General features: G+C 36.3%; 1 protein-coding gene across 3 annotated transcripts in view; it reads right to left on the bottom strand.

The window, feature by feature from the left end:
- ADAMTS20 (ADAM metallopeptidase with thrombospondin type 1 motif 20) overlaps positions 1 to 13,837 on the bottom strand; it is a 216,210-nt gene that overhangs the window by 109,650 nt on the left and 92,723 nt on the right. For all 3 annotated transcript variants that reach the window (XM_024991940.1, NM_001206093.2, XM_024991941.2), the window contains 7 exons: positions 12,869 to 13,014; positions 11,537 to 11,718; positions 11,304 to 11,440; positions 8,347 to 8,464; positions 5,865 to 5,960; positions 2,805 to 2,971; positions 2,517 to 2,646 (listed from right to left, as the gene is read on the bottom strand). In XM_024991940.1, coding sequence (XP_024847708.1) covers positions 2,517 to 2,646; positions 2,805 to 2,971; positions 5,865 to 5,960; positions 8,347 to 8,464; positions 11,304 to 11,440; positions 11,537 to 11,718; positions 12,869 to 13,014 — 976 coding nt within the window. The remainder of the gene's footprint in view (positions 1 to 2,516; positions 2,647 to 2,804; positions 2,972 to 5,864; positions 5,961 to 8,346; positions 8,465 to 11,303; positions 11,441 to 11,536; positions 11,719 to 12,868; positions 13,015 to 13,837) is intronic.

The raw sequence follows: 13,837 nt of genomic DNA, 5'->3' as shown, positions 1-13,837 counted from the left end.
TCACACAAAAGAGACCTAAATAAACAGAAACAGAATTAAAAGGAAATAAATATGTCAGGGAGAAGAAGAAAGTTCCAAGACTATAATTAATACTCTCACTGACACAGGTATTGCATCCATGAAACAAAAGCAAGCTGTTGATAAGAAACACTAAGGAAAAAATATACATTTGGAGAGGAAATTACGAGATAAGAGATCAGACCAGGAGGCTGTATATCCAGACAATATAAATTTTACAAAGATAGAAGAGAAAATTTAATGTGGAGAAATTATCAAAGATATCATACATAAAACTTCTCAGATCAAAGAATCTGTGTTTCCAGTTTGGAAGGCATCCTAATTACCAGGGAAATAGATGAAAGGAAAAGCCAACCCAACACACAGTGTCCTGACATTTCTCACTCCCGGAATTTAGGAGGGGAGACACAAAATTTCTATACCAGGAAGTATCATATCCAAGCACTGGAAATTGGAAAACAAGATTTTCAGCATTCTAAAGGAAAATAATCTATCTCAGAATTTTATATGAGCCAAGCTATCAATCAAGGGTGAGAACAAAATAATGCCATTTTCAGACAGGAAAGGTCTCTAAAAACTGCCTTGCTTTCTCAGGAAATGTCCGACAGCTATGTTATCCTCAGTGGAGGAAATAAAAAGAGGAATTCACAGAATTTGGGACACAGGGAATCCAAACACAGAAGAAAGTTAAAGAGACCTCACAGGATGATAAAGAAGGGAAAGCACACGATGACAGCCAGGTAACAGGCCTGAAAAGCAACATGGCCAAGTGAGAGCAAGAGAGGAGAGGGCCAAAGGAGCAACATATAAGAAAAAGGAAAGGAAAGCTGAAACCAATACACTGAATATAGAGCTCCAAAATATTAACACAAAATTTATAGCATTCACAAAATGTTTGGAGCCTGATCATTTTCAGTGCACAGGGAAACAAGTAAACAAAACTAAAGAAACTTCACTTTAGAGAAACCCAAAAGTTACACACATACAAAAGGAACTATAATCATAGTATATACTTTGTGGCAATTGAATTAATGGCTCCTTTCCTTCTGTAGGAAAGAGATCTTTCCTGGTTCAGACTCTCAAACTATCTCAAGATGCCTTCTGCAGCCTTTCATTTTGCATCTTGCTATGTGTTTATTTGGTGTGTCCCCCATATTTTAGAATGTTCCTTCATTCAACTATTTATTTAGATTTCTTCTAGCTCCCCATATGTACTGCCACAGACCAGTTTTACCCAGTTATGTTGGAATACTGGTCCCAGATGCCCAAACCACTTCTCTATGCTCTTCTATAAGCACAACCAGGTTCTTTTTGTCGACATGAATTCCTCTGTCTTGTGTGTTACCAAAGCTTTATTCCTACTTGCAGTGTTTGTACCAGTCAGCCTGGCATCATCTGCTTCAGTCTCCCTCCCCGGAGACACTGTTCAAACAGGAATGCCTGTTTCCACACCAGCATCCGGGCACTGCTGTTCTAGTACCACAGGACCAAGTCTGTGCCTTTTTCTGGGATGGGATACCACCATTCCTTTGGTACCTTGAGGTCAGTTTGTTAACATGCCCTTCAAGTTCCCATCTTCTGTGATTACTGCCTCTGGCCACCTACCTTCTTCAGCTCATTTCTGTACTGTTCGGAGCTGCTTCTCCTCTGACTCACTGCTCTCCTAATTTCCAGACCTTGTCTCTAGTGCCCCTGGGAACTACTTTTCCACTCTACACCTATTTCTATCTTCCCATTTCACCTCAAACTGCTCATTCCATCTCTCCTGGGGTCTTCTCGATGCATACTTGTGGCATGGCTTTTACCATTTAAAATTAAGAAAATTTACTCATTCTTGTGTTTCATCCACTAGACTTTAAAACTTGAATGCAAAATCAGGGTCCTAATAATCCAAAACAATAGTCTGTCGATAAACATTTACTGATTCAAATAAAGGTAGCATCACACAACCAGGTATTCATAATTATAGACTGCCCAAAGATACCAGTCTCTTCACTTGCTTTTCTACTATAACGTCACGGCTTTTTCATCTCCCCCTGCGCTCCTTTCAGTTATTCATCCATCAGTACAAACACATTTCCCTGTGGTCAGAGAAGGGAAATAAGAGGATGGGAGAATGTTGACCCCACAACACTAAAAGAAGATGGGTGTCTGGGAAAGTGGATGGAAGAAAAAGGACAAGAAGGTGAGCATTTCACTAGAAAACAGTGTCACGGTAAGTGAACCTTTCTGTAACTGCGAGAAAGAGATTAAGGACATGGTAGGAAAGGAGCTGTGATGCAAAACGTTGAAAAGGGCTGAGATAAGGGAGGCTGTTAAGCATAAGAAGCCCAGAATGAGTGCGGAGAAAAGCAGACAGAGAACAAAGACGGGAAACCTTTGTAAGTCTATGTGGTATAAGTATGTGGGTTCCACAGGCAGCCAGACTCAAGAGCACCCCAAATTATACCAGCATGCCACAGCTGAACTTATGTCCCTTTTATTTAATTCTAGTGTACCTTGACACATTTTTGTACAGTCTTGCCACGGTCCATATGGGTCCCATGTGAATAGATCACTCTTCTCTTCCACGGGGATATTGAAGGAATAACGTACATCAGGGTTGTATAGATTACCCACACACAAAACCTCAATAAAAATACAAAGGGGCACACAATCAATTCATAAAAGATATATTCTTAAAAGATATCACTTTATGTTTAATAATAAATACAAATCATTTACTTAAGCATCATATTTTACTAATATGATTAAAATTGTCTTAGTAACAACTACTAAGAATTTACCTGCAAAACAAGTTCTTCTTCCAGTCGATCAGTACTATTAATCCTTTCAATTGAGTTGTTTGAACCACTGTATTCAAAAATAGCTCCTTGTACGTTGATTTCCCTTTTGGACATACTTACAACAAAATTCCCATTCAAAAGAAAATTCCCTTGAGTGTCCGATAATGCTGTAAAAGGATAGTGCTCATGAAACAGCAAAACCAGTCAACGGTCCAGAAACAGTTTTAACATTTACAATTCACATTCTTTTCTTCTGCAGTTAGAGAATATAAATACAAATTAATACAGAGGAAATAAACTTTATTTTACTATAAAGTGGTATCTAACCCATAAGCAGTGAAACTTCAGCGTATCAGCCAAACCCATGAAAATACATTCACTCTATAATTTTTCTTTCTGAGAAGGTCATCTTCCACAAAGCATGCAGCACCAGGAGAGACATACAGGAAGTGGAAAAACAGAGAGAAGTCATGCAGACAGATCAGCTAAATCAATCCTGGTCATCCACGGGGAGGAAAGAAAGGGCAGCCAGGCTGCTGTAGTGTTCTGTTTACCTTGGAAAACATGTATAAAGCTTCAACATCCTAGGGTCAATATTTTAAAAGCCCATGCCTGTCTACTCCTCCCTCTGTAAACATCTGGATCTTTTTCATGGGAGGCGTTCATCATTGGTCACGCCTGTGTGAGTGGCTACTTTTTCAGAACCCTCCCACTGCCCCCTCTGTTCTTGCCCCTGGTGATTCTTGCACTTTCCCATGGACAGGTATTAACATCAGCATATCAAATAAGTATATGTGTGCCTATCTATACACTAATATTTACATGTGTATATGAGTATGGAACAGAGTATGTATTCATAATTTGTTACTTTTGTAAATACAAAAATGCATGGTGTCCACTGTGTTGTGGTCGTAAAAAGACCACAGGACTTGGTACGGCTGATTTAAATTCAAATTGTTCCAATTAATTACTATGTGATCTTGGATAAACTACTTGCTTTTTAATTGCATAATAGGAATAATAAAAATTCCCAACTCACAGGCTTTTAATTAGAATAAAATTTGGAAACTTTTTTTTTTTTAATGTATAAATTGTAAAGCACTGTGCTGTTAGTTTAAATTTTCGAGAGGGTGTCTAATATTTTAAATTTTACACTAATAAAACCCCCATGTTAATTAAATACATCTTTGCTGATTTACTATACTTCTCAGTGGAATAATCTTTTTGGAAAACACTTATTTGGTCTTCCAGGAAACCCTACCCAAAGCACACAAGTTACCATGACTAAACTTAACAAATACTACACGCCTTAAACCAATGCTGAAGGGAATACTACCAAATATGTTTGGTGATTCTGTGTCTGTGTGGGCTATTGTGATTGTCTTTATACACTACACTGAATTCAGTGAAGAACCAACAAAATGAAGATCACCCTGAATATTTGCACATTATCAGAAGTGGACAGGCCTGTTTAAAGGACTGCCTGTTACACTAAAATTAAGGGAAATAAACAAAACTTTACTGAGAAAAACTCTATACCTTTCATTATTTTTAGTTACCAAAGCAAATTACAAGTCCTTTCTAAAGACTCCACTCATATATTTTGCTCCCCTATTTAGATTTTGATATTTCCATTAGTAGTTCTTTTACAAAGTATACTGATATTTTAGTAGTGAACATTTCTAATCTTTAAACTTGAGCAGAAGCAAATATCTACATTTGGATCCTAAGAGAGACATAATAAATTATCTATAATACGTATGGCAAATGTCTATGCCAAATGATATATATGGCATATATCTATGTATGTGCAAAAGAAAAAGAAGTGCTACTAAATGTAAACAGTTAAAACATTTACGTTTGATTTTCTTTAGGAATTTTTTTTTATAGAGATGAAATTAACGAAACCAGAATTAACCATTTTAAGTTGAACAACTTGATGGCATGTAGTACATTCACAATGTCGTGCAACCTCTACTAGTTTTCGAAACTTTTTCACCACCCTGGAAGGAAAATCTGCATCCATTCAGCAGTTGTTCTTTCTACAATTGACTCTATAAAGCCAAATATAATTTCTGAAATGGGCTGTTCATTATTGATTCAGATTCCCAATCAATTCAAAGCATTGATTACTTGAGCCAATATTTCACATTTCATTAATGTGAGGCAGGTGTTTTTGCATTATCAGCTTTATATCGCCAGCTTAGTGAATTACATGTAAGTCAATATTAAGGTATTTATCAGACAGAAACAAAAGATTTGTAAAGCATTCTTTTCATCTCTGGGCCTAAGTGAAATACTTTAAAGTCAATTTCCAAAAAGTAAATAACAACTGGAATGTATATTCTAGAAATAGCTAAAAGAGAATATATTAGGACTATGTTCATTAACATCTAAAAATATGAAACTATAGTTCTCTTTCTGTCACACAAGAGCAATAAAGATACAATCACAATAAAAACTGTATTTAAAGACTTGTACTACATGGTAAAGATATTTAGGAAAAAAATTTTAAAACATTTCCCTTCCCTGGTGGCTCAGATGGTAAAGAATCTGCCTACAATGTGGGAGACGCAGGTTCGATCCCTGGGTTGGGAAGATCCTCTGCAGAAGCAATGGCAACCCACTCCAGTACTCTTGCCTGGAAAATCCCATGGACAGAGGAGTGTGGTAGGCTACAGTCCATGCGGTCGCAAAGAGTCGAACACGACTGAGCGACTTCACTTTTTTAAAAACATTTAACCCCAATGAGGTTTATAACTAGAGAACTGTATTCTAAATACACACACAACTTTAACTGAATATAACCCCTGGTTATCTAAAACACCCTCATGGGGAAAAAAGCTTAATTTGTCTTCCAGAATTTAATTCAGTATCTTTAAAACATGATATGGTATGTAATTCAAAAAGAGAACACATATATGGAGTCAGATGACTTGGCTTAGTCTGAGTCGAAATTGCATGTTTATTCAAGGGGCTCTTCTTGCCTTCCAAGAATTTACAACCACAGACCTCCATGAAACTGCACATACTGGCTGCCATTGAACTAAAAATGTTTACCCAGGTAATTGTCATCTTCTGGTTTTCCAGAATAGCTGTGCTGAAGAATATCAATGTTTGTTGCTCCTGGGGGAATCTTTACAACGACATTATAACCTGCAATATAATTTTATACATGTTAACTTTCACAAAAAGCAGATGGCCCAGAGGCTAGTACTGCTGAGTAAAAAATCTGAATAGTATAGTCAGAATTAATTTCATTTTATCTCTGAAAGATGATATGTGCTTATTCTTTTTGAATCAATGTTTTATACAAATTACTAAGGATTAACAAAAAGTGGTTGTTGTCTAGAAATACAGAGTTTGGGATTCTTAAGGTGCACTTCCTAATTTCTCTTACTTTTAAAATTCTGAATATAGAATAAAAATGAATCTAGTAATTTAGCTCCTGAACTACTTAACACACGCATTAATTTTAAAATGTGACCAATACTGTTACATTTTATACTTCCTAATGGGGAAAAATACAGGATTCCAAATGCTATTCACAAATCCAGGAGATATAAAAATAGTTGACCATTGCTAGATGTTTACACAGACTCAGTGAACAGCAAAATAGTGAACGTTAAAGAGAAATATTTTTCTTAAGCTTTTAGGTTCCAGTGTAAGCAGGAATCTCCATAGCTATCCCCCAAATTTTACATTATTTTTTAAAGTCTACTAACAAATTGTCAAGAGAAAAGTAAAAAGTTTACTCTAGAGAAATGTTTTATGAGACCAAATTCAATAACACTGGCACTTCTCAAAATATGAGGAAACACTATATCAAATATACATTACATTACATATACAAATATACATTAAACAAGAAACATTTTTCCTGCACTAAAACCACTCATGTCACATCGTTTTCCAAATACTCTCAGGTTTTAAGTCAACAATTAATTCTGCTCTAGTGATATTATTCTAAGGTTTTCCTTTCTCTTACTAGGATTTTCCTCTTTCATTTAATATAAAAACAAAAAGAGTTGAAATTTTTCATATACATTAAATTTTATAAATATGAAATTAACTTTAGAAGAGGAAGTTTTAAAAGAGGTTAAGTCTCATATGAGATTGTCTTGTGTTTTCAGAGCAGCCTTATTTATTTATATCTCTTTAAGATATCACATTTAAATATAAGGTGATAAATGGTATGGTTATTCTGTATACATTAAATGCATACTGGTTGTAGATTATAAGCCTACAGAAATAATTTGACTCATGATTCTTTTTCACTACAAAATGTTCCTACCAGCTCCACTATTTATGTCTTTGCTATGCTTTTCAAGTATTCCAAGGCATTGCAAATGTGACAAGATGAAAGCTAACACTAGGGGGCAGTAATGTGACAAATGCTGTTCAGAACCTGCACATGCATTTAATCTTTTTCCCTTTGCAAACTGATTAATTCATAGCACAATTTTGCAAGGTTAAATTCTAATTTTGTGCATTCGGCTTTATATAGCAAAATTACTTTTCAGTGAATACAGACCGGATTTTGATAAATGTGTGCCACTGATGATAAAAAGGGATCAAATATATACGGTTTCCAAGAAATAAAGAATCATAACAACTAGAAAAATAATGTCAAATCATCTAGTAACTTAGATGCATAAGCATGACCAGAGTAGTAAATGTTCTACACTTTTCATACAAATATAGTGATCTAAATGACTCTGTTTTAATTGAATCAATTCTTACTACCTTAACTCTGTTCAAAAACAAGTGAATACAATTTGAAGCTGAACAATAAAACTGTAAAACATACATCATTTATTTTGCAAAGAAAGTTTTAATGGGTTTATTTTATTACCATAAAATAAAAAACACTTCTCAGAAAATTTAATGGAAAATATCTGATATATTCTCATAAAAATTTTCAAGAAAAATGAAGCCATGGCCAAATATCAATTATATCTGTAATCCAGACTTACTGAAAAATCAAATGTAATGATAATTCCAAATTAACATTTAAGTTAACGGCTTCATCCTTCACCTTCAATCAGTTTCAATATATCATCAATAAAAAACAACAGATAGAAAATAAAAATAAAAGAAGTAAATTAATTTAAAAAAAAGAGTAAAAAAAAAAAAAAAAAAAACCAACAGATAGGCCAGATCACACAGAAAGCATGTGGTTCAGATGATTAAAAATAATTGAAAGCAAACTTCCTGGAAAGATTATAAACATATACAATATAGATTGCAGAAGCAGCAGTAAAAACACTTCATTAACTGGTACGACAGGGGGACTATTTACACATCATTGTCAAATTGTACTGGATTTATTCTAATAAATGCACCTAAACTTTTTTTAAGAATTAAACTTGTCTTAAGCAGGTAAATTCATTAATTCAATCATACAACTTGTACAAGATTTAATTAATCATTTTGAACTAAAATACAGAATAAACAATAACAAACCAACACTATTATTCCTTAATGATATAGTCCCATTATTATATCCAAAGAGAAAACTGGAAAGAAATGCAAAGCTCACCATAATGTGCACTGTTGAAGACACCTGCCATTGTTCTGCAGGAGGAGTTATCCCCACCACACACACCACACTTGTCTCTCCTGGCCTTGGAGTTTAACACATGATCACAGCCAGCTTGCTTCAAAATATAATAATTACAGTCAAGATTATTAAAATGACCAGCAAACCACTAACAGGGCTTTACAAAGTTCTTTCCAAAAACATTCTTTCAATTAACAGGAAATTCAATACAACAGGATTTTTTCAGAATATCTAATGATCTTGTTATATGTACACCGGTATTTTCACACAGCTGTTAACCTGGTTGAAAAAGCAGTTTTTTAAAGGATCATCTACATACTTCCTGCATCAAAATCACCTGGTGTGGGATTTAAAGATAGATTCTTAGATGTTCTTAAAAATTCCTGGAGGTTAAAAACTAAGAATCCACATTGTAATAAATATTGACAGTGATTCCTATTTCGATTATTTGAGAGTAATTCTTTAAGGACATGTGATTCAAATGGGACAAAAAGTAACACACTACACTAACTTCAAAAAGAGGTCGTTGATGATTTACTTTTTTTTTTTTTTAACTTATGACCTTAGAACTCTGGGGATAAACTGAGCATATCTGAAAGAAATAACTTACTTCCTTAAAATTAATATCCAGCATAATAAAGTGTTTCAGAAACAAATGAGTAAATAAATAAAGGTGAGAGTACACAGTTTGACCCAAGGCTTTGAAAGAACAAATGCAGCTCTTTTCCACACAGATGGTGCCCTCTGCATACACTGCAGTAACACTTAGTTCTTTGGAACACTCTTTTAAATTTAGTGACCAGGAGAATAAGAAAAATTCATAGGCCTTATGACTTGTATTTACAAGGTAAATATTTCCAAAATGAAAATTTCATCCAGATATTTTCTGAAAGTAATATGCATCTTTATGTTCAGACATATGTCATATTTTCTCATTATATCTGACTCTCTGGGTTTAACTTAGATAAAACAAGTTTTCAGGCACCAAGTGCCCTTTTCTCACATTTAAAAGTCAAATAAAGTGAAGTGAAAGTCGCTCAGTCATGTCCAACTCTTTGCAACCCCATGGACTAGCCCGTGGAATTCTCCAGGCCAGAATACTGGAATGGGTAGCCTTTCCCTTCTCCAGGGGATCTTCCAACCCAGGGATCGAACCCAGGTCTCCCACATTGTAGGTGGATTCTTTACCAGCTGAGCCACAAGGGAAGCCCAAGAATACTGGAGTGGGTAGCCTATCCCTCTCCAGAGGATCTTCCTGACCCAGGAATGAAGCCTGGGTCTTCTGCACTGCAGGCAGATCCTTTACCAATTGAACTATCAGGGAAGTTGAAAGCTATTTCCAATCTGTAAGTTATTTTCAGCTTCTCTAAACATCTCATTAGCCCTTTGGGTGCAAGGCCTTTATCACCTAGGTAATAACAGATGTTTGGTTATAGGGAGAAGAATTGGTCCTATTAAGTTCCACTTAAGGAATGAGTTCACAAGATGATACTTATATTCTTTAGACAACATTCACTATCCTAGTTCTCAAACTCACCATCCATTTTTAGGATTGCCATCTGCAATTTACATGCTTTCATTCAGGGGCTCATCTGCTCTCACCTAAAATCCTGCCTGAGTGCATGTGTGCTAAGTCACTTCAGTTATGCCCAACTCTGTGCAATCCTTTGGACTGCAGCTTGCCAAACTCCTTTGTGCATGGAATTCTCTAGGAAAGAATACCAGAGTGGGTTGCCATGCTCTCCTCCAGGGGATCTTCCCAACCCAGGGATCGAACCCACATCTCTTATATCTCCTGCATTGGCAGGCCAGCTCTTTACTACTAGCACCACCTGGGAAGCCCTGCTAAATGGCCTACCTAACTCCAGTTTCCTAACAACTCAGTACATTCTGAAGATTTTAACATGCTCAAATCACCCCTCTTGCTTAACTCCAAATCCTTGGATCTTCAAGGACTTCGGAAAACACTTTCACCTAACAACCATCAGCTGGTGGCCACCTCCAACCTTGGTCCCTTACTTCTTCACCTTCCTAAAACTTTCTTATCCTAATAATTAGATCCAGACTCACACCCTGCATGAGCCTCCCCAAATCCTTTACCCACTTCCCCATGACTAAGACACGCCATCTACAATGTCCACATGCCACCTTGCAGATAAGCCCACAGCCCTGTGTGTGCACCCATCTCCCCCACAGATCTGTCACCATGTCAGAGGCGGGTGTTCTTTTCTATCCTTTCATCTCAGTGACTAGAACAGTATGTTGCATTCAGAGTGTGTGTGTGTGTACTCAGTCGTGTGTGCACTCAGTCATATCTGACTCTTTTCAACCCCGAGGACTGTAGCCATCCAGGCTCCTCTGTCCATGGGATTCTTCAGGCAAGAGTACTGGAGTGAGTTGCGATTTCATCCTCCAAGGGATATTCCTGACCCAGGGATCAAAGCTGTGTCTCTGTGTCTCCTGCATTAGAAGATAGATTCTTTACCACTAGTGCCACCAGGGGAGCCCAAATAGAAATTTGGTAAAAGTTTGTCGAATGCATATAAGTAGGAGAATGGAAAGAGGGTGGGAGGATATCACCACTTCCAACACAGAGGGAAAAAGTGTCGCCACAGAAGGTCACGTTCAAACTAGTGAAAGGACTTTGCATTCCTTGGGTCCTGAGACATCTTAGGAAGTTGACTTCATCCCTCATCTTGATTTTGAGCACCATAAGCAAAACAAAACCAGCAAACTCATCTTACTGCTTCGTGAGTCACTCCTGACGGCAAACAATAGCTCCTAACCATGTTCCTATAGACAGCAGGGTAGCAACAAAGGATGCTGCACTGAAATTCATAAGAATGTATATCAAGTTGCAGAAGTAATATCTGGCTAGAAAAATAGAAGGAAAACAGTATTCTGAAAGTCATTTTAAATGCAGTAATTTTACTTACCCGACATAGGCCTTGAACACAGATGTCATTTGTTTCAGTTCCACAAGGAGTGCCATCAGCAACCCTGTCCTTCAGTTGGTAGAAGCTAGTGGTTCCAGCCACCCGACAATAGAGTTTACAACGATCTTTTACAGCAACTGTAAGAAAAAGTCAAATTTGGGTGGACACGGACACAGCTGTGTGTTCCTTTGTCTCAAAACTGTTCACAGCAAAAAAACATTCTAATTACTTACTCCCACTGTACTTTGGAAGCCACCTCACGTTAGGGGAGAGACCATTGATGTTGAAATGTTTACCATCAAAATCAGAGCACTGCTTCTCACGGAAGTCTTGCTTGCCTTTTGGACATGAATCAGTGTTACATGATCGAAATTTCATCCTGCGGCCCACACAGTACTTGCCTCCGTTTCTTGGCCTAGTCAAATTCATTACAGTTTAAAGCACATCAGTACAAGGTTATTTCTGCCATTTCATTCTAAAACTGTTCCATCCCTTTCCAGGATCTGGAAAACCACTGATGTCCCACTAACACTTTTTGTTTTTAACAGAAGTACGTAACATGATTGGGAAGCAACTCTGTGGTTAAGGAACTATAGAAAATCCATTTGAACATGGACATTGTGGCCCGGAGGGCAGAAATGATGTCTTATTCACAACTAGATTAACTAACAAGGAACTAATGGTGGGGATTTGTTTATTCATTTTGGAGGCAGGGAGACATATAGAGTGAGCCCAAGATGATCACAAACGAAGATGACACCATGTTAAAATTAAAAAGAAGTATATATGACTCTTTGTTGTGTATATCCTACATATCACTCAGTTCAAAGAATTTCATGGTATCAATCTATAGACATCCAACGCCATTTCAATTTATGTTGGAAGATTAAAAACTTACATGAAGACTTTCAGCATAATTCAACTATTTTAAAATTCAAATAAACTAAGTCATACTCTATTCATACAATGTCATATTTCTGCATTAAAAATTCTTTATTTATATCTATAATAAGAGAGCCATTTTTAAAAATTTTTATGGAATGCCTAAATTCTTTTAAATAGTTTGGTGAGCAGGATCTGTGCTTCAGTACTTATTCAAGCTAAAGACACTGAAGCAACTATAAGATGAAAATAAGAAAAAGAAAATATGACATGACAAATTATACCAAACAGTAAGAACCGGTAACAAAACTACCTATTTTACCCAGGAAAACCAAAGCACAGTTGAAAGGGGCCAGGCTCTTTCAACAAAAGCACAGTAAAAGTAAAAATGCCATTATATTACTGTTGTTATTTGCAACTATTTCTCAAATTTACACTAAATCAAAAAAGAAAGAAAATGGCTGTCTTAACTCAAATTCTTAAAAGTATTTTACTTTTTTTTTTTTTTTTTTAAGGTCTGAATCTACCAAGATAGAGAGTAATATGGCTTAAAGTATTCCAGAAGTTTTCTGAATCTCAGAAACTTACAGACTGACCTCCAGTTTTAGAAGTGAATGAAACTGATGTTTACTTTCTGGTGCCTTGAGATAATCTTAATTTACAGTGACATAAAAAAGACATACTCGGGGCGATTACAGAGCCTGCTTGTGCTTTTGATTCCACCTCCACATGTTCTTGAACAAGAACTGTAAGGTCCCCATGGTCCCCAATCGCCATCTACAGGACGTGTTTCCATTTCTTTATTTACACATAGCCCATGGTGGCAATGCTATGAAAATGACACAAAAAGAAATGATTCGTGTGTTATCTAGTTAGGACATCACAGTAATAATAACAACAGCAGAAAGACCAGTAGAAGAAAATGCATACAACTTTAAGCAGAATGTTATCAATTCAGAAATGAAATTACATTTGATACCATTTTGTGAATATTTCCTGAGTATATACTGAGTAACTGTAAACAAATCAACAGAATGCAAAAAAGAACAGGAAATTTACTGTGCTTATGAGAGCTGAAGTCTCACTGGAGAGGGAAGACCTATACCTATGGGGAAAACTTAATAATGGAAAGTGTTTTTGAAAAAGAAGCAAACAAATATTTGATTAATATGGTATATAACCATGTTTCTACCTTTTATGCAAAGGTATCTATCACTCTCCTACTCTTTTGGCTAACTTTCTACTCTATCTTACTCACAGTCTCAAAGATCACTTTGTTTCTTGTTTTCATCAAGAAAGTAGAAATCTACAAAAGAATGTGTCCAAAATGTCCCACAACCTCTTCCACCCACCCAACACCCAAAATCTCCCACCATCCCTTCTGCCCAGTACGCAGCCTTCCTGCCCATTAGTAGATATGAAAAATCCAAAATCAGTCCCTCCATCGTGCACCTAATCTCATCTCTTCTCACCACTCCAGCAATTCTCCCATCTCTCCTACATCATCACTGTTCCAGTTGCCACTATATGAGAGCTAATCAAACTGCAGTCCATGCACAGATGCTGGTCTTTGAACTAGTCACTGTCAACTGGGAGAAAATGAGTACAGAAGATGAAAGTAAGCATTTAGAAACTTTCAGAAGACTTAGAAG

Source organism: Bos taurus, chromosome 5 (assembly GCF_002263795.3).
Source record: "Bos taurus isolate L1 Dominette 01449 registration number 42190680 breed Hereford chromosome 5, ARS-UCD2.0, whole genome shotgun sequence".
NCBI lineage: Eukaryota > Metazoa > Chordata > Mammalia > Artiodactyla > Bovidae > Bos > Bos taurus.
This window is presented reverse-complemented; position numbering and strand designations above follow the sequence as displayed.